This window comes from Hoplias malabaricus, chromosome 6, assembly GCF_029633855.1.
Source record: "Hoplias malabaricus isolate fHopMal1 chromosome 6, fHopMal1.hap1, whole genome shotgun sequence".
Lineage (NCBI taxonomy): Eukaryota > Metazoa > Chordata > Actinopteri > Characiformes > Erythrinidae > Hoplias > Hoplias malabaricus.
The window spans coordinates 52,265,803-52,286,643 of record NC_089805.1 but is presented as its reverse complement, the minus strand read 5'-3'; the positions used below and the strand labels follow the sequence as shown (position 1 = coordinate 52,286,643).

Genomic DNA, 20,841 nt, shown 5'->3' with positions numbered 1-20,841 from the left:
CAAAACAACACACACAGACCCCCAAAAACACCTAAACACAGACACACACACACATACACAGACCCGTAAAAACTGCAAACACCAAAACAAAACACACAGACCCCCAAAAACACCTAAACACAAACACACACACACATACACAGACCTGAAAAAAACCGCAAACACCAATACAACACACACAGACCCCCAAAAACACCTAAACACAAACACACACACACATACACAGACCCGGTAAAAACAGCAAACACCAAAACAACACACACAGACCCCCAAAAACACCTAAACACAAACACACACACACACACATACACAGACCCGTAAAAACTGCAAACACCAAAACAAAACACACAGACCCCCAAAAACACCTAAACACAAACACACACACACATACACAGACCCGAAAAAAACCGCAAACACCAATACAACACACACAGACCCCCAAAAACACCTAAACACAAACACACACACACATACACAGACCCGGTAAAAACAGCAAACACCAAAACAACACACACAGACCCCCAAAAACACCTAAACACAGACACACACACACATACACAGACCCGTAAAAACTGCAAACACCAAAACAACACACACAGACCCCCAAAAACACCTAAACACAAACACACACACACATACACAGACCCGAAAAAAACCGCAAACACCAATACAACACACACAGACCCCCAAAAACACCTAAACACAGACACACACACACATACACAGACCCGACAAACCCACAAACACAAAAACAACACACACAGACCCCCAAAAACACCTAAACACAAACACACACACACATACACAGACCAAAAAAACCAGCAAACACAAAAACAACACACACAGACCCCCAAAAACACCTAAACACAAACACACACACACATACACAGACCCGGCAAAAAACGCAAATACAAAAACAACACACACAGACCCCCAAAGACACCTAAACACAAACACACACACCCGGAAAAAACCGCAAACACAAAAACAACACACACAGACCCCCAAAAACACCTAAACACAGACACACACACACATACACAGACCCGAAAAAACACAAACACAAAAACAACACACAGACCCCCAAAAACACCTAAACACAGAAACACACACACATACACAGACCCGAAAAAACACAAACACAAAAACAACACACAGACCCCCAAAAACACCTAAACACAGACACACACACACATACACAGACTCGAAAAAACACAAACACAAAAACAACACACAGACCCCCAAAAACACCTAAACACAGACACACACACACATACACAGACCCGAAAAAAACACAAACACAAAAAAAAACACACACAGACCCCCAAAAACACCTAAACACAGACACACACACACATACACAGACCCGAAAAAAAAACAAACACAAAAACAACACACACAGACCCCCCAAAACACCTAAACACACACACACATACACAGACCCGAAAAAAACCACAAACACAAAAACAACACACAGACCCCCAAAAACACCTAAACACAAACACACACACACATACACAGACCCGAAAAAAACGCAAACACAAAAACAACACACACAGACCCCCAAAAACACCTAAACACAGACACACACACACATACACAGACCTGAAGAACCCACAAACACAAAAACAACACACACAGACCCCCAAAATCACCTAAACACAGACACACACACACATACACAGACCCGGTAAAAACAGCAAACACCAAAACAACACACACAGACCCCCAAAAACACCTAAACACAAACACACACACACACATACACAGACCTGAAAAACCCACAAACACAAAAACAACACACACAGACCCTCAAAAACACCTAAACACAGACACACACGCACATACACAGACCCAAAAAACCCGCAAACACAAAAACAACACACACAGACCCCCAAAAACACCTAAACACAAACACACACACACATACACAGACCCGGTAAAAACCGCAAACACCAAAACAACACACACAGACCCCCAAAAACACCTAAACACAGACACACACACACACACATACACAGACCTGAAAAAACCGTAAACACAAAAACAACACACACAGACCCCCAAAAACACCTAAACACAGACACACACACACATACACAGACCCGAAAAAACCACAAACACAAAAAAAACACACACAGACCCCCAAAAACACCTAAACACAAACACACACACACATACACAGACCCGGTAAAAACAGCAAACACCAAAACAACACACACAGACCCCCAAAAACACCTAAACACAGACACACACACACATACACAGACCCGTAAAAACCGCAAACACCAAAACAACACACACAGACCCCCAAAAACACCTAAACACAAACACACACACACATACACAGACCCGAAAAAAACCGCAAACACCAATACAACACACACAGACCCCCAAAAACACCTAAACACAGACACACACACACATACACAGACCCGACAAACCCACAAACACAAAAACAACACACACAACCCCCCAAAAACACCTAAACACAAACACACACACACATACACAGACCCGGTAAAAACAGCAAACACCAAAACAACACACACAGACCTCCAAAAACACCTAAACACAAACACACACACACAAACATGTGCCACCTGATAAAGTGGCCAGTGAGTGTCAGTAGAGGGGGGTGTTTCTGATAAAGTGGCCAGTGAGAGTCAGTAGAGGGGGGTGTTTCTGATAAAGTGGCCAGTGAGTGTCAGTAGAGGGGGGGTGTTTCTGATAAAGTGGCCAGTGTGTGTCAGTAGAGGGGGGGTGTTTCTGATAAAGTGTCCAGTGTGTGTCAGTAGAGGGGGGTGTTTCTGATAAAGTGGCCAGTGAGTGTCAGTAGAGGGGGGTGTTTCTGATAAAGTGGCCAGTGAGTGTCAGTGGAGGGGGGTGTTTCTGATAAAGTGGCCAGTGAGTGTCAGTAGAGGGGGGTGTTTCTGATAAAGTGGCTAGTGAGTGTCAGCAGAGGAGGGGGTGTTTCTGATAAAGTGGCCAGTGAGTGTCAGTATAGGGGGGGTGTTTCTGATAAAGTGGCCAGTGTGTGTCAGTAGAGGAGGGTGTTTCTGATAAAGTGGCCAGTGAGTGTCAGTAGAGGGGGGTGTTTCTGATAAAGTGGCCAGTGAGTGTCAGTAGAGGGGGGTGTTTCTGATAAAGTGGCCAGTGTGTGTCAGTAGAGGGCGGTGTTTCTGATAAAGTGTCCAGTGTGTGTCAGTAGAGGGGGGTGTTTCTGATAAAGTGGCCAGTGAGTGTCAGTAGAGGGCGGTGTTTCTGATAAAGTGTCCAGTGTGTGTCAGTAGAGGGGGGTGTTTCTGATAAAGTGGCTAGTGTGTGTCAGTAGAGGAGGGTGTTTCTGATAAAGTGGCCAGTGTGTGTCAGTAGAGGGGGGGTGTTTCTGATAAAGTGGCCAGTGAGTGTCAGTAGAGGGGGGGTGTTTCTGATAAAGTGGCCAGTGTGTGTCAGTAGAGGGGGGGTGTTTCTGATAAAGTGGCCAGTGTGTGTCAGTAGAGGGGGGTGTTTCTGATAAAGTGGCCAGTGTGTGTCAGTAGAGGGGGGTGTTTCTGATAAAGTGGCCAGTGTGTGTCAGTAGAGGGGGGGTGTTTCTGATAAAGTGGCCAGTGTGTGTCAGTAGAGGGGGGTGTTTCTGATAAAGTGGCCAGTGTGTGTCAGTAGAGGGGGGTGTTTCTGATAAAGTGGCCAGTGTGTGTCAGTAGAGGGGGGTGTTTCTGATAAAGTGGCCAGTGTGTGTCAGTAGAGGGGGGTGTTTGATGTAATACAGAGTGATGTACAGAGACGAGAGGTAAACAGAAAAATGTAAATTTTATTTAAAAAAAAAACTTCAACTATTTCTCTTTCCAAATACATATATTTATAGTTTTATACACATCTGATAAACTTCATAAACAGCACAGAAATCATGAAAAAGCCAAGAAAATAAAAACATCTGAGCACTGAACGTGTAAAAACTCTGTAAGTGCCATGCAGAGGAAACGATGGGCTGCTTTAAATTATTGGTACAAAACACTTCAACGACGAGAACAGAAAGAAGATTTGTCTTCACTCCTTCATCACAGTTTTTTAGGGCGTTTTTTCTGTTTTTACAAGATTTATCACTTCTTCAGAGAAATATAGCACCAGGAAACAGTGGCCCGTTCACACCCTGTGGTCTGATGTGTGCTGAGTATCAGGATTAAATCTGGACTGAGGTTATTCACATACAATCACAGGTGTAAACACACCACAGACTTGTTTAAACCAGGTTTACTCCCAGAGCTCCAGAGCTCTGTGTGAATACCTATGGTTACCTTCTAATCAGGATTCAATCCACACACCCAGCTCATGAGTCCACCAGCGTGAACAGGACAGAGAGGGTCTTTCACACACACACACGTCTGTGTCCTCATAAACACAGTGTGGAGGTGGAGCAGAGGGAACACAGTGAGAACAGTGTAGGGTCCAGTCTTCTTTAATGGAGCTTTTCCACCGCAGGGTCCCTACTCTACTGGACTCTACTTCTCTTTGTTGTTACCAAGATCTGGTCCTGGTTCTGGAAGCGGGTTCTTGTTTAGTGGCTGTTCTCTCGTGGTTCAGAGCGAGTCGAGTAGGGACTAAACCGTGGCGTGTAAACCTTGCAGAGCGCTGATCGTCCAGAGAGAGTCGTCACTCTACGCCACGCAACGCAGACGACCAGCACCAACTCTCCATCTGTAAAATCTCCAGCTGCAGCAGAGATCACGTTTGTTTTTATCCGACTCACGACGGCAGCTCGTAAAATGACGCCGTGGTCTTTTGAAGAGGTTCAAACGCTCCTCGGATCGGTGGCCGACGAAAGAATCCAGCGAGAGCTGGACGCTGCAACAAGGAAGGAACAAACTCTACTGATCTGTCTGAACTGATGACGGAGCTGTGTTCAGTCCCAAACAACAACAACACGCCGATACACCATGAGTAAACACCGCTTAACGTTACCACCGCCGTTGTTGTGCTTTCCAAAGACCACTGTTCCCCTTAGAGACGGGGTTAGAGACGACACCAGATACATTTCAGGGGGGAGCTGTGGGAGTGGAAAACTGACCAGGGACCAATCAGAGCGTAGAGTCCAGTAGAGTCCAGTAGAGAAGTTACCAAGCAGTGGACAAAATCCATTCTGTTAAAGTGACAGTGGAGTAGGAGTCGAGTTCCCCTCTCTGTCCAGACGTAGACACCCACTCGAGACGTGGCTGGGGTCTGACCTTTCTGAGGATCCATTAACACATTAATTACACACTACAGTATATCCATAATGCACTATAAACACAGCTAAACGTATTTATAACTCGGACCCTCGTGGTGTTTCCTGGGCAGTCAGTGTTCTGTTACTGACCCCAAACAAGAATGATCCTCACCCTGCTCCAGCCCCTGTGTCCGTGCCCCATTGTCTAACAGGGCCCTGAGTGTGGGCGGAGCATCTGGATGCTGTTTTGGTCACGTGCGACGTGACAGCAACCAACGTCAGACACCAAGCACGTCTCAGCAACAGTCAGGAAAACAGAAGGAGGGACGCGAGGGACGTCCTCAGCCAAACCATCACTTTAACCTCTAGATCTGCTCTTTAAAACCAGATCACAGGTCTGAAAACAGTCGAGCCATAGCTACATTTACAGTGTTCCTCCATCGTTTGGTCTCTGAAGCACAATTAGAAACAAAAGCACAGCAAAGGATTTAGCCGTAAATCAGAGAAGAGTACAGAGAGTTCACATTCAGCACAAAACACCACTCAGTTCACAGGAGCGCTACACACACCGAGGGGGTAAGGGTTCGGGTCTCCTGGGGTCTCCTGGGTCTCTAAACTCTCTCCATCATCCACTGCCTGGACGTAAACACAGTGATGGACAGTCTTACAGAGGGACTCAGAATGAATGGAACCAGACGTCCTCCTCTAAAAGCCCCTCACAGAAAGTGAGGACAGTAGACAGTGGGGGACAGTAGACGGTGGGGGACAGTAGACAGTGGGGGACAGTAGACGGTGGGGGACAGTAGACAGTGGGGGACAGTAGACAGTGGGGGACAGTAGACGGTGGGGGAAAGTAGACGGTGGGGGACAGTAGACGGTGGGGGACAGTAGACAGTGGGGGACAGTAGACGGTGGAGGACAGTAGACGGTGGGGGACAGTAGACGGTGGGGGACAGTAGAAAGTGGGGGACAGTAGACGGTGGGGGACAGTAGACAGTGGGGGACAGTAGACGGTGGGGGACAGTAGAAAGTGGGGGACAGTAGAAAGTGGGGGACAGTAGACAGTGGGGGACAGTAGACAGTGGGGGACAGTAGACGGTGGGGGACAGTAGACAGTGGGGGACAGTAGATGGTGGGGGACAGTAGACAGTGGGGGACAGTAGACAGTGGGGGACAGTAGACGGTGGAGGACAGTAGACGGTGGGGGACAGTAGACGGTGGGGGACAGTAGACAGTGGGGGACAGTAGACAGTGGAGGTGAATGGACCCAGATGTCCTCCTCTAAAAGCCCCTCACAGAAAGTGAGGACAGTAGACAGTGGGGGACAGTAGACGGTGGGGGACAGTAGACAGTGGGGGACAGTAGACGGTGGGGGACAGTAGACGGTGGGGGACAGTGGACAGTGGAGGTGAATGGACCCAGATGTCCTCCTCTAAAAGCCCCTCACAGAAAGTGAGGACAGTAGACGGTGGGGGACACAGGGCTGGTGTTGGACTGTAGTTGGGAGAAGGGGCCGGGTTTTAAACCCAGTCCTGGAGGAGAGGGACGTACAGGATGCTGTGAGGGACACTGTCCTCTATCATCATCATCATCACTCTTTAGATGAGAGGAGAATCCTGGTTCCATTCATCACTCACTGGAAAGACATTTTCTCTACCATTAACCTCCCTCCTTCACTGTGTTTACAGCTCACGCACTGAATTATGGGAGGACTGTAATAAATTCAGTGGATTTCACCTTTAACGCAGATAATAAAACGTCAGGGGGAGATTTAGCTGTTGGTTCTAAGAATTTATTGCTGCTTTAGCTCAATAACAATAACAATAACAATAATAATAATAATAATAATAATAATAATAGGTGTATTATTAGGTTTAAAATAAGTTTACAGTGTTTCTGTGTATAATTGTAATCCAATATTCAGACGCCCTCTGCTCTCCTCACACTCTTCAGTGATGGTACAGCGACTGTGTGTCGTATTAAAACCACATTCTCATTTTATTCAACAGAAAACACCTATAAACACAGTGTCACTGCGCTCCGTTCCCGACTCTGACTCTGCCTCCATCTGTAACTGGTCTAAACCCACACTCACACGGACTTTAGGACACAGTACTGTCCCCAAGAACAGAACAAACCCATCACAGTCTTCTGCAGCTTTTTCCTGATGGAGCTCAGAACCAACGCAGCGCCCAATAAACTCTTCACTCTCCACACGCTTCAGTCTTAGGTTCTTTTCTGTTGAAGACAACGAGACTGTGACTTTAATACGACACACAGTCGCTGTACAATGACCACAGAGCGGAGAGTGTGTGAACTCTGAATTACAGTTAAATGTTACTATAAAAATGTATTGTAATCTATTATTATTATTATTATTATTCTCTGCTGTAATATACTATATTAACAATATTAATGTAATAAACGGAGCACATTAACGGGCAAACAAGTAACAGGAACAAACGCACTGAAAACGCAGTAAATATTCACACACACACACACACACACACACACACATAGTTAAACGCTCACCTATGTTTTTTTCGCTACATGTCTGAACACATTGGGTCTGAGCCTCGAGCTCACGTTCACACGGAGACTGACTTTCCTGAGGGTCCCGAGCCCACCGCTCTGACGTAGACACCAGCGCTGTGTTCACACCCGACTGAGCAAAAGTCAGAGACCACCCTCTAAGTTCAAACCTCCCGTCCTCCGGGAGACCCTGCTCAGGACGGAACAGAGGTAGGAAAACAACAGGGAACACGGATGAACGGTGGGGCCCAGGGTCTGAAAGAACGTGGAGCCGGAGAGAAGAACCACCCGAGCAGAAGCTGTTAGAAGGTGTTTCTCTGATCAATGGACAGATCAACCCAGAGCTCAACCTTAAAGAAACAGCCTAGTGTTACCATAGCAACCATATAGGACACCATAGCAACAACCTAGCAACTCCCAGGGATATCACAGCATCAAACTATTAACAGCTTCACAACCACCAGAAACACCCTAACTAGTGTAGCAACACCCTAACAACGACCAGGGATACCATGGCAACTACCTAGAAAACTTGACAACCACTTAGATACAATTACACCAAAGCAACTTATTAGCAACCACCTGGAATAATAAGATATGAACTGTTTTATTTCCATATTGTGCACATAAAGTCTGCTTTAACTGGAGGTAAAATGAAGGTGAGGTCTGTTGACTTTTGCTCAGCTCTGTGCATGTTTACACTAGCGTATAAATTTATCTCTGAAATAAACTCTTTGTGTAAATGTATCTGATATAAATCTGCAGATCAATATTAGAATACGGAGGTGTGTATTAAAGAGGAGGGGTTTATTACTGGAGCTGGATTTGCATAAAGCTTTATGGTTTATAAATATACTTCAGGATTTATAATCGTCTCCTGGAACACAGACATGTTATAAATGTTTATAACCTCAGAGATAATTCAGAGATAGGGTAATTCTATAAATTCATTGTTCCCTGGTTACAGTTTAAACCGTCAGCTGCAGTAAAGTGAACCTCTTTCTGAGGACTTTTATATTGAATTCTGTATTTTAATATTTATATTTATGAGTTCAAATTTCTGATTTAACTGTAAACTGAAGGGATTCTTCCTGGACGCTGAACACAAACACAACTTTACACACATTCACTGATATTAACACTGCAACACCACATAAACATCCCTCTTAACGAAGGAAGTCTTCTTAAATCCAGTCACTATATTTATCATTTCACATTACGAGACCTTTATTCAAACTTTCTGTAGAAATTCTACTTGTTTTAGTGATAAATCTGCTGCCGCTGGCCAGAGACAGACTTTAAACTCCAACCTGGAGGAACTGGGAGGCCTTGCCCTTAAGCGAGGGACACCTCGCGGCCCGAGGAACCCCGGGTGGCCACGCCCTTTAGCTAAGTGCCGATCGGGCCTGGTTCACACACCACTTGGTGGTCTCTAGGGACGGGTTCGGCACAGTGTGAAGAGTCCCTCGCTTCAGGGCAAGGCCTCCCTGCTCCTCCAGGTTGGAGATTAAATGTGTCCCTGGCCAGAGGAGTCCCTGGTACTCTGAATGTGGAGTGTCAGATTTAAGAGAGTTTATTACTCTAACTGCCTTTTCTTTCACATTCAATAACTAAAAACTGGACTGGATTTCTCCTCAGGATCAGGAACGTCTGAAATAAAAACTGAAACTCTCTGAAGCTACAGTGAAGATCTTCCCTCTGAAGAAGACCAGAGGAGCATCGCTCTTTTACCCGTAAATAATAACAAACATCTCAACAACTGTCTGCTTCCTCCAGATGCTAAAGGTGTTACAGATGTTCAAGCTTATGATAAACACACACCTGGCTCAGCTGACGCTCGGTTACCTGCTTCACACCTGCTTTAAACACATAATACTGAGTAATAAGAACTGAAATAAACATTCACTGATTACTACGGAAGCCCTGAAAGGTTAAGGTGAAAAAAAAGTTCAACGTGTCGTTCATGAGACTAAGCTCACATTACTTTTTCTGCCTTTTTAACACCAACAGTTTCAGCCATCAATGAACGTAAAGATAGGCTTTCACCCTCAATTTATTTTTCCTAGTGTGATGAGCCGAAGGGGAACACTGACCCCACAGACCGAGACGGCAGAGACCAGAGAACGTTAACACACTTTACATGTGGGTCATTAAAAAAATATTAACTCTTACTCTTCTGGCTCACATCACAATTTAAAAATAAAGAATTAAATACATTACTTTTTAATGTTTAATGATGACTAAAGTTGTACAGTTGGAGCTGTTTTGGTGTTTTATACAGAAAATATCAATAATGTGACACTTAATCTCTGGAACATACCTTACATTTTTTTTTTAATTTCATCGTACCCTTCTGGGCTTCTGTAGATTACAGAGTGATAAAGAAAACACCAAAGAAAAACGTACTGATAAAAAAACTGAACCAAACAAAATGAATAAAAGGTTCTAGTGAAAAAGTGCTGATGACAGTTCTGTTCAAAATGTACTCAGTAAAAAGAAGAGATTATTAAGTACTGACTAAAGCACTCATTAAAAATACGGATTAAAAGTACAAATCCAAGTCCTAATGAAAACACTGATTAAAAAGTACACACAGGGCACTGAGGGAAGTCCGGAGAGGACTCAGGGCCCTAGCGTAGGACGTGGTTATCTGAGTATAGCTTACAGTCATTTATTACCCAGAATCCTTTCTGCAGGTGTCTGACTGGAACTGCAATAACAGAACTGGATGTGTCACTGATGATAATGAGGAGGCTCTGTGCCATCAGATCCTCACAGCAGTGTTCCCAGGAGAGGAGTGTGTTCCTGCGGTGGAGGGGAACGCTGCAGGAGTCTGAGGACGAACGGCGTGAACCGGTTACAATAAAACAGTGAAGAGAAACACACAGCGAGATCAGAGAGAGCACAGCAGGAGACAGACTCATCACACACTGAGGGCTCTATGTGTGTGTGTGTGTGTGTGTGTGTGTGTGTGTGTGTTCTGCTGAGGTTCTTTAAAGTTCTCACTGTTCCTGTTTAATGAAGTCCGGAGCTGATGAGCTCTGTCTGAAGTTACACTCTTCACCTTTGACACTTTCATCTTTAACCTGCAGAACAGATACTACTGAGAGAGAGGGGGAGAGAGAGAGAGAGAGAGAGAGAGAGAGAGAGAGAGAGAAAGTGAGAGAGATTGTGGTCACTCTGGTCAGTCTGGGATCGGTCTCTTGTCACCCTGTGGTCAGTCTGAGGACACTGGTCAGTCTGTGGACAGTCTCGTCACCCCTGTGGTCAGTGTTTTGTCAATCTTTGGTCAGTCTGTTTCCAGTCTGTGGTCAATCTGTGACCAAGCTGTTGTCAGTCTGTGGTAGTCGTTTGTCAATCTGTGGTCAGTCAGTTGTCAATCTTTGGTCTGTTTGTGGTCAGTCTGTGGTCTGTTTGTGGTCAGTCTGTTTTAAATCTGTAGTCAGTCTGTTGTCAATCTGTGGTCTGTTTGTGGTCAGTCTGTTTTAAATCTGTAGTCAGTCTGTTGTCAATCTGTGGTCTGTTTGTGGTCAGTCTGTTGCCAATTTGATGTCAGTCTGTGGTCAATATGTGGTCAGTCTGTTGTCAATCTGTGGTCAGTCTGTTGTAAATCTGCGGTCAGTCTGTTGTCAATCTGTGGTCAGTCAGTTGTCAATCTGTGGTCTGTTTGTGGTCAGTCTGTGGTCTGTTTGTGGTCAGTCTGTTGTAAATCTGTGGTCAGTCTGTTGTCAACCTGTGGTCTGTTTGTGGTCAGTCTGTTGTCAATTTGTTGTCAGTCTGTGGTCAATCTGTGGTCAGTCTTTTGTCAGCCTGTTGTCAAACTGGTCAGTCTGGGGTAAATTTGTTGTCAGTCTGTGGACAATGGTCAGTCTGGCATCAGTCTGTTGTCAATCTGTCGTCAGTCTGTGGTCAATCTGTGGTCAGTCTGTTGTAAGTCTGTTGTCAATCTGTGGTCAGTCTGTTATCAATCTGTGGCCAGTCTGGACACTGGTCAGTCTGGCATCAGTCTGTGGTCAATCTTTAGTAAGTCTGTTGTCAATCTGTGGTCAGTCTGTTGTCAATCTGTGGTCAATCTTTAGTCAGTCTGTTGTCAATCTGTGGTCAGTCTGCGGTCAATCTGTTGTCAATCTGGTCAATCTGTTGTCAGTCTGTGGTCAATCTGTGGTCAGTCTGTTGTAAGTCTGTTGTCAATCTGTGGTCAGTCTGTTGTCAATCTGTGGCCAGTCTGGACACTGGTCAGTCTGGCATCAGTCTGTGGTCAATCTTTAGTAAGTCTGTTGTCAATCTGTGGTCAATCTTTAGTCAGTCTGTTGTCAATCTGTGGTCAGTCTGTGGTCAATCTGTGATCATTCTGTTGTCAATCTGGTCAATCTGTTGTCAGTATGTGGTCAGTCTGTGGTCAATCTGTGGTCAGTCTGTGGTCAATCTGTGGTCAGTCTGTTGTCAATCTGTGATCAATCTGTGGACACTGGTCAGCCTGGCATCAGTCTGTTTTCAGTCTGTGGTCAATATTTTTAATCAGTCTGTTGTCAATATTTGGTCAATCTGTGGTCAATCTGTTTCTTTAAATTCTGGAGGAGAGTGGTCACCTGCTGTGTGTTTGGAGGGGTCTCTCTCGGCCGAGTCCAGGGGAGCGATGGTGGCAACTGATGATGGAGAAGGGGCTGATGGGTAATGGGGCGGAGTCATGTTCTCATCTCCACAGACATTCCTCTGAGGAATTCCGGACCCTCCCACCGGACGCTTCCCGATAGGAATTTTTCTTTCTGGAAAAGCACAGGGAGCTTTAGTTTGTGTTTGGATCAATGGGGATGCTGCAGACCCGAGACACACAGGGGGCGGGGTCAGGGGGAGGAGCCTGTCAAGCTTTTTCTGCATCAGCCACTGAAAAACCTTGGCCGCCAATCACATTTTGCACTGGCCAATCGCAGACTAGAATGAGCTGTCCATCATTTTTGTATCAGCCAATCACATCAGAGCTTGTTAATGTTTCACATGTTTCACAATGTTTTCACAGGTTTGTTTATCCACTACAGCGTGAGGTTATTCACTCATTCCATTTACATCTGTTCACATTTAACTTACAGCACTTTAAAGTCTTCATTTACAGAACACACTACATTCACTTCTCAGTCTGAACACAGCTTTCAAACGTTTACATCACAGAGGAACTCTCACATTCACACTTTACCTACATCAATTACATCAGCACTGTGTTTCACTCTCTTTAATGTTGAGAGAGAGAGAGAGTGAGAGAGTGACGGAGAGAGAAAACAAGAGAGAGAGACAGAGAGAGAGAGAGAGAGAGAGAGAGAGGAGAGAGGGGGGAGAGAGAGAGAGGAGAGAAAATGAGAGAGAGAGAGAGTGAGAGAGATAGAGAGAGAGAGACAGAGAGAGAAAATGAGAGAGAGAGAGAGAGAGAGAGAGAGAGACAGAGAGAGAAAATGAGAGAGAGAGAGGAGAGAGGGGGGAGAGAGAGAGAGACAGAGAGAGAGAGAGAGAGGAGAGAGGGGGGAGAGAGAGAGAGACAGAGAAAATGAGAGAGAGAGAGAGAGAGAGAGAGATAGAGAGAGAGAGACAGAGAGAGAAAATGAGAGAGAGAGAGAGAGAGAGAGACAGAGAGAGAAAATGAGAGAGAGAGAGGAGAGAGGGGGGAGAGAGAGAGAGACAGAGAAAATGAGAGACAGAGACAGAGAGAGAGAGAGGAGAGAGAAAACGAGAGAGAGAGAGAGAGACAGAGAGAGAAAATGAGAGAGAGAGGAGAGAGGGGGGAGAGAGAGAGACAGAGAAAATGAGAGAGAGAGAGAGGAGAGAGGAGAGAGAAAACGAGAGAGAGAGATAGAGAGAGAGAGAGACAGAGAGAGAAAATGAGAGAGAGAGAGAGAGAGAGAGAGAGGAGAGAGGGGGGAGAGAGAGAGAGACAGAGAAAATGAGAGAGAGAGAGAGAGAGAGAGAGAGAGAGAGAGAGAGAGAGGAGAGAGAAAACGAGAGAGACAGAGAGAGAGAGGAGAGAGGGGGGAGAGAGAGAGACAGAGAAAATGAGAGAGAGAGAGAGAGAGAGAGAGAGAGAGAGAGAGAGAGAGATGACCTACTTTTCTTCTGCCCTCTGTACTGCTGGGATTTCTTCCTCTGTCTGTTTGCTGCTGAAGGATGATCTCGTGAAGCTGAAGAAAGAGAGACAGAGGAACAGAGTGTTACAGCTCCTCCTCCCTGCAGCCGCTACACTGACCCTCCCCTGTCACTCCTACAGCTTACACCTGTCCATCTACACACAACCGCCAAAACAATAAAACCACCTGCAGGACACTCTCCACCTCACCACCTTCACCACGCTCTCCACAGGACACTGTCTACAGGACGCTGTCAGCTGGGTGTTTTTGGTCGGTGGACTGTTCTCAGTCCAACAGTGACACTGAGGGGTTAAAAACTCCAGCAGCACTGCTGTGTCTGATCCACTCTACACCAGCACAACACACACTAACACACCACCACCACGTCAGTGTCACTGCAGCGCTGACAATGATCCACCACCACACCACACCTGCTCTGTGGGGGTCCTGAGAAACAGGGGGAGAGGGGGGTGAGTAAAGTATGCAGAGCGACAGATGGACTATAGCCTGTAAGTGTAGAACTACAGACAAACCGGAGTGGACAGTGGAGCTGAGAGAGGGGACAGTGAGGGGACAGTGGAGCTGAGAGAGGGGACAGTGAGGGGACAGTGGAGCTGAGAGAGGGGACAGTGAGGGGACAGTGGAGCTGAGAGAGGGGACAGTGAGACAGAGACAGTGAGGGGACAGTGGAGCTGAGAGAGGGGACAGTGAGGGGACAGTGAGACAGAGACAGTGAGGGGACAGTGGAGCTGAGAGAGGGGACAGTGAGGGGACAGTGGAGCTGAGAGAGGGGACAGTGAGACAGAGACAGTGAGGGAACAGTGGAGCTGAGAGAGGGGACAGTGAGGGGACAGTGGAGCTGAGAGAGAGGACAGTGGAGCAGAGAGAGGGGACAGTGAGGGGACAGTGGAGCTGAGAGAGGGGACAGTGAGGGGACAGTGGAGCTGAGAGAGGGGACAGTGAGGGGACAGTGGAGCTGAGAGAGGGGACAGTGAGACAGAGACAGTGAGGGAACAGTGGAGCTGAGAGAGGGGACAGTGAGGGGACAGTGGAGCTGAGAGAGAGGACAGTGGAGCTGAGAGAGGGGACAGTGAGGGGACAGTGGAGCTGAGACAGGGGATAGTGTGTTATGCTATAATTGTAGTCAGAGTGCCGCCCCCTCTCTCACCCTGCATGGCGGGGGGCTGGAGCTGGTACCCCGTCAGCTGACACCACCCGACTGGGTACAGATCGGGCGACTCACAGTCCACCCACTGATCGTACTCCTCCTCCCAGCCGTCGAAGTGTATCCTCAGCAGCCGGTGGACGATCCTCGTTACCGTGGCGACACACACCAGCCTCGGCTCCATCAGATCCACCGCCTCCAGCTTCATCCCCGGAACGAAGCCGTGGTTCGGGACCTCCTGAGGAGACCAGGGATAACCAGGAGAAAGGAGGGGCTTTATCGAATGGGAGGGACGTAAAACACCACTATCTCTGATTGGTTCTGAGATTTGATGTTACATACACTAGAGTTAGCCCCGCCCACTACTGCAGGAAGTAATTTAAAAATCTGTACGAAAAAAAAACAAGACAAAAGCCTGCGTCCCCCCACCACAGAGAGACAGCAGTGAGGACAGGAGGAGGACACAGAGTGGACAGTGGGTTTAGTCTGAAGACCCGGTCTAACCTTGTTAAAGAGTTTAACTGGAGCTGCCACGGAGCTGGTGTCCCTGAGGTAGTCGAACCATCGTAACGGGAGCTTGGTGTAACCTGGACACGGAGGAGAGACGTTATGCAGCTGTGACCTCACTGACACCAGAGGAGAGAGTGTCCTGAAGGGACAAGGACGGTCAGTAAACACGGCTAATGTAGTGAAATTAAACTTCCACTGCAGTGTCTAAAGACTACAAAGGTTTTCTAGACCACCATCAAGACACTCATCATTCCCCTCTAAACCCACTGAGAGAAACTATCATAGTTTCATGTCTCATCATGTTTCTTATTTCCTTGACCATCACCCTCATCACACCTACCCCTCCTCTCACCCCTATTCTTCCTCCTATCCCTCCCCTGATTTCCACTTTCTCTCACCTTTTCCCCCCTTCCTCTGTCTTACATGTTCTGGGACAGACTAGACTGGCAACAGTCACAGACTGGATTGGGATCAGACTGAACTGGTGACAAACTGATGACCAAGCTGTGCCCGTGGTTTTCTGCATGCACGTGAAGGAAACCTCCACCTCTGAACCTCCAGTTTCCAAACTTCAGATCATCCTGAGATAGACTGAGATCATCCAGCTGTACTCAGACATGGTCCTGTGTATGTGTAAATAAACTCCAGTCAACGCCGAACTCCAGTCTCCTGACTCTTCAATGCCGAATTTCTAACACCACGTATTATACACCACTCTGTGGCACACCGTGATGATAACCAACGTTATAGAGGGCTGTGTGTGTGTACTGTATGTAATGTAATGTATGGGCTGATAAATTAACAACAGTGTTTCCACTGCAGGGTCCCTACTCTACTGGACTCTACTGGTCTGTTCTCCTCCTCCCCCAGGTGAATCAGGTCCTGGTTCTGGAAGAGGGTTCTTGTTTAGTGGATGTTCTCTCGTGGTTCAGAGCGAGCCGAGTAGTCCAATGAGCCCAATAGAGTCCAGTAGAGTCCAATAGAGACCAGTGACGACCAGCAGAGTACAGTAGAGGACAGTAGAATCCAGTAGAGTTCATTAGAGACCAGTAGATTAGGCGACATGCAGCAGAAAAGCACTATAAGATAAGGTCAGATATGGTATGGGTTAATGGTTCTGGTTCCTAATCTCCTGCAGTGTGTGTTAGGTTCTGAGTTCTGTGTACCGCGAGGAGGAGTGAGCTCGATGCTGTTGATTTCACAGAAACCAGCGGGAAAGATGGAGGGAGAGTGGCCGTGGTAACAGAACCAGTCTGAACCGTCCGCTGCCTCAGAACCATCAATCCCGATCATCAGGTATCCATCCGCCAGAACCTGAGAACGTGATACAGATACATATACGGAACTGGAAATGAAGTACGAGCTGGAGGTGAATATAAATAACGTATGAGTTGTAAGGTTAGTTTTAATATTGTCCAGGTTGTAGATCTCCTACCTTCCTGACAGTGGCGACGCAGATGGCCGACAGATTGAGAGGGTCAATAGCTTCCAGCTTCATCCCATCTTTAAACCACTCTCCGCTCGGATCTACATCCTTCACCTGCACAGACTTCGAATTAACACCAAAACATCTACGTTCCGTATCAGTAATGCTACATACTATACGCTAACACCGCTCTGAATCACCAGCTCTGTATCACCAGCTCTGTATCAGTGATGCTACATGCTAGCACTGCTCTGATTCACCAGCTCATTAATGAGCTCTGTATCAGTAATACTACATGCTACACGCTAACACTGCTCTGAATCATCGGCTCTTTAATGAGCTCTGTATCACTGATGCTACATGCTACACGCTAACACTGCTCTGAATCATCAGCTAATTAATGAGCTCTGTATCACTGATGCTACATGCTACAAGCTAACACTGCTCTGAATCACCATCTCATTAATGAGCTCTGTATTAGTGATGCTACATGCTACACGCTAACACTGCTCTGACTCACTAGCTCATTAATGAGCTCTGTATCAGTGATGCTACATGCTACATGCTAACACTGCTCTGAATTACCAGCTAATTAATGAGCTCTGTATCAGTGATGCTATCCTTAGAACAGCGCCACATTGCTAGATTCCATGGGCAAGTCTGAAATTTGAAAAGGGCCTCGTCAATCAGTTGAAAGTAGTGTTGAAGAAGAGCCTAGCGCAAAAAAATCCAAAATCCAAATATTTGGCGAGACCTATATGAAATATAGTTTCAAGGATCATTCTGATGATATTTTTTTCTTGTTCTTTTATTTATTAATTAATTAATTAATTAATTAATTAATTTATTTATTTATATTGTTTGGGGGGAGAGGGGACGCAGTGGCACTTACCATCCATAAGGAGTATTAAAAAGGTTTTACAATCGCAGTCTTTGAGTCACCTCCAAGCGGAGGGTTATGATGCCTTGTGAATCTCCAGCGAGACGCTGCGCCCAAAGAAACCCACAGGTGTCAGCATTTTCTCTTTAAACTCTATGAGCCCCAGTGTATTCTCTGAGTTTAATGTAGTTTTAGTTGATTATGGCCTTTACTTCAGAACGAGCAGAAAGCAGCACGAGCAGCAGCTCGTTAGCTGTTAATTTACAGGTCCACCTTAAATGGTTACATTCAGGCATCCGAGAATACTGCAGCATTTAAGTGTGAACAGAACTCTGCAGGATGAGAATCTGAGCTGAGCTCCATGTCACAGAAGAGCGAGGAGAGGGGGGTAATCTCTGATTGTGGAAGTCTTCTGAAGGAGAATGAGGCTCTAAATGTAACTAAAGTCCAGCAGCTCCTCTGATATCACTGCAGACTGGTGCAGAGCTGCTACAGAGCGCCGCTAGTCGCCTGGGAATGAAGCGCTGCTGTTTTATTTGTGTTCTGATGAAGTATCAGGGTGTTGAAGGGTCGTACCGTGTCGTAGGGGTAGATTTTAACTGCTTCACCCTGTAACTCAGCTGTGTGTTAGTTGTGTTAATTTTTTTGGAGAAATACGTTTGTATGTCAAACTGTCTTGAGTGTCTGCAGTGTTTTACCTTCATAAACAGCTGCCCCGGTGCGTCCACCTGACCCTCCAGCTTCTTGGTCACATCTGTAACAGCACCACACATATCAACTAACTGTCACCCATCCAGCTCTACTCTGCCATTACACTTTATTTGAGGCTCTGAGCTCTTTCTGGAGCTTCTTTATGTCCACTTACCCACAGACACTATCACAGATTTTTTTTTCCACAAACCAATTTATAACAGTATAAAGTGTATTTCATAGTGTAATCACAGTATGTTTCCATGTGTTTTATTCAGTGTTTCTCACCGCAGTGTTTGAAGTGATGTCCAATGCTCTGTGACCAGCCGATGTTGTGGATGAAGAGTGTTTCTGTGTGTTCTAAGTGTGTTTCCCATCGTATTTCTCAGTGAGTCTCAGTGTTTCTCACCGGAGTGTTTGAAGTCATGTCCGATGCTCTGTGACCAGCCGATGTTGTGGATGAAGAGTGTTTCTGTGTGTTCTAAGTGTGTTTCCCATCGTATTTCTCAGTGAGTCTCAGTGTTTCTCACCGGAGTGTTTGAAGTGATGTCCGATGCTCTGTGACCAGCCGATGTTGTGGATGAACAGTGTTTCTGTGTGTTCTAAGTGTGTTTCCCATCGTATTTCTCAGTGAGTCTCAGTGTTTCTCACCGGAGTGTTTGAAGTGATGTCCGATGCTCTGTGACCAGCCGATGTTGTGGATGAAGAGTGTTTCTGTGTGTTCTAAGTGTGTTTCCCAAAGTATTTCTCAGTGAGTTCTCAGTGTTTCTCACCGGAGTGTTTGAAGCTATGCCCAATGCTCTGTGACCAGCCGATGTTGTGGATGAAAAAAGATTCTGTGTGTTCTAAGTGTGTTTCCCATTGTATTTCTCAGTGAGTTCTCAGTGTTTCTCACTGGAGTGTTTAAAGCGATGCCCAATGCTCTGTGACCAGCCGATGATGTGGATGAAGAGTGTTTCTGTGTGTTCTAAGTGTGTTTCCCATCGTATTTCTCAGTGAGTTCTCAGTGTTTCTCACCGGAGTGTTTGAAGTGATGTCCGATGCTCTGTGACCAGCCGATGTTGTGGATGAAGAATGTTTCTGTGTGTTCTAAGTGTGTTTCCCATTGTATTTCTCAGTGAGTTCTCAGTGTTTCTCACCAGAGTGTTTGAAGAGATGTCCAATGCTCTGTGACCAGCCGATGTTGTGGATGAAGAATGTTTCTGTGTGTTCTAAGTATGTTTCCCATCATATTTCTCAGTGAGTTCTCAGTGTTTCTCACCGGAGTGTTTGAAGCGATGCCCAATGCTCTGTGACCAACCGATGATGTGGATGAAGAGTGTTTCTGTGTGTTCTAAGTGTGTTTCCCATCATATTTCTCAGTAAGTTCTCAGTACTTCTCACTGCAGTGTTTAAAGCGATGCCCAATGCTCTGTGACCAGCCGATGATGTGGATGAAGAGTGTTTCTGTGTGTTCTAAGTGTGTTTCCCATTATATTTCTCAGTAAGTTCTCAGTACTTCTCACTGCAGTGTTTGAAGCAATGCCCAATGCTCCGTGACCAGCCGATTTTGTGGATGAAGAGTGTTTCGGTGTGTTCTAAGTGTGTTTCCCATCGTATTTCTCAGTGTTTCTCACCGGAATGTTTGAAGCAATGCCCAATGCTTTGTGACCAGCCGATGTTGTGGAGGAAGAATGTTTCTGTGTGTTCTAAGTGTGTTTCCCATCGTATTTCTCAGTGAGTTCTCAGTGTTTCTCACCGGAGTGTTTGAAGCGATGCCCGATGCTCTGTGACCAGCCGATGTTGTGGATGAAGAATGTTTCTGTGTGTTCTAAGTGTGTTTCCCATCGTATTTCTCAGTGAGTCTCAGTGTTTCTCACCGGAGTGTTTGAAGCAATGCCCAATGCTCTGTGACCAGCCGATGTTGTGGATGAAGAATGTTTCTGTGTGTTCTAAGTGTGTTTCCCATCGTATTTCTCAGTGAGTCTCAGTGTTTCTCACCGAAGTGTTTGAAGCGATGCCCAATGCCCTGTGACCAGCCGATGATGTGGATGAAGAGTGTTTCTGTGTGTTCTAAGTGTGTTTCCCATCATATTTCTCAGTGCGTTCTCAGTGTTTCTCACCGGAGTGTTTGAAGCAATGCCCAATGCTCTGTGACCAGCCGATGTTGTGGATGAAGAATGTTTCTGTGTGTTCTAAGTGTGTTTCCCATCGTATTTCTCAGTGAGTCTCAGTGTTTCTCACCGAAGTGTTTGAAGCGATGCCCAATGCCCTGTGACCAGCCGATGATGTGGATGAAGAGTGTTTCTGTGTGTTCTAAGTGTGTTTCCCATCATATTTCTC

At 46.1% G+C, this 20,841-nt stretch overlaps 1 protein-coding gene across 4 annotated transcripts in view; it reads right to left on the bottom strand.

The window, feature by feature from the left end:
* Positions 1-6,531: 6,531 nt before the first annotated feature.
* LOC136699809 (MBT domain-containing protein 1-like) overlaps positions 6,532-20,841 on the bottom strand; it is a 41,121-nt gene continuing 26,811 nt past the window's right edge. Inside the window, exons 10-17 of one of the 4 annotated variants that reach the window (XM_066674812.1) lie at positions 18,528-18,583; positions 16,959-17,072; positions 16,690-16,837; positions 15,518-15,600; positions 15,017-15,251; positions 13,831-13,902; positions 12,328-12,504; positions 6,532-10,841 (exon numbers count right to left, since the gene is read on the bottom strand). In XM_066674812.1, the coding sequence (XP_066530909.1) occupies positions 10,741-10,841; positions 12,328-12,504; positions 13,831-13,902; positions 15,017-15,251; positions 15,518-15,600; positions 16,690-16,837; positions 16,959-17,072; positions 18,528-18,583 (986 nt within the window). In that variant the 3' untranslated portion in view covers positions 6,532-10,740. The remainder of the gene's footprint in view (positions 10,842-12,327; positions 12,505-13,830; positions 13,903-15,016; positions 15,252-15,517; positions 15,601-16,689; positions 16,838-16,958; positions 17,073-18,527; positions 18,584-20,841) is intronic. The other 3 variants (XM_066674814.1, XM_066674815.1, XM_066674816.1) reach the window with 3 other exon arrangements.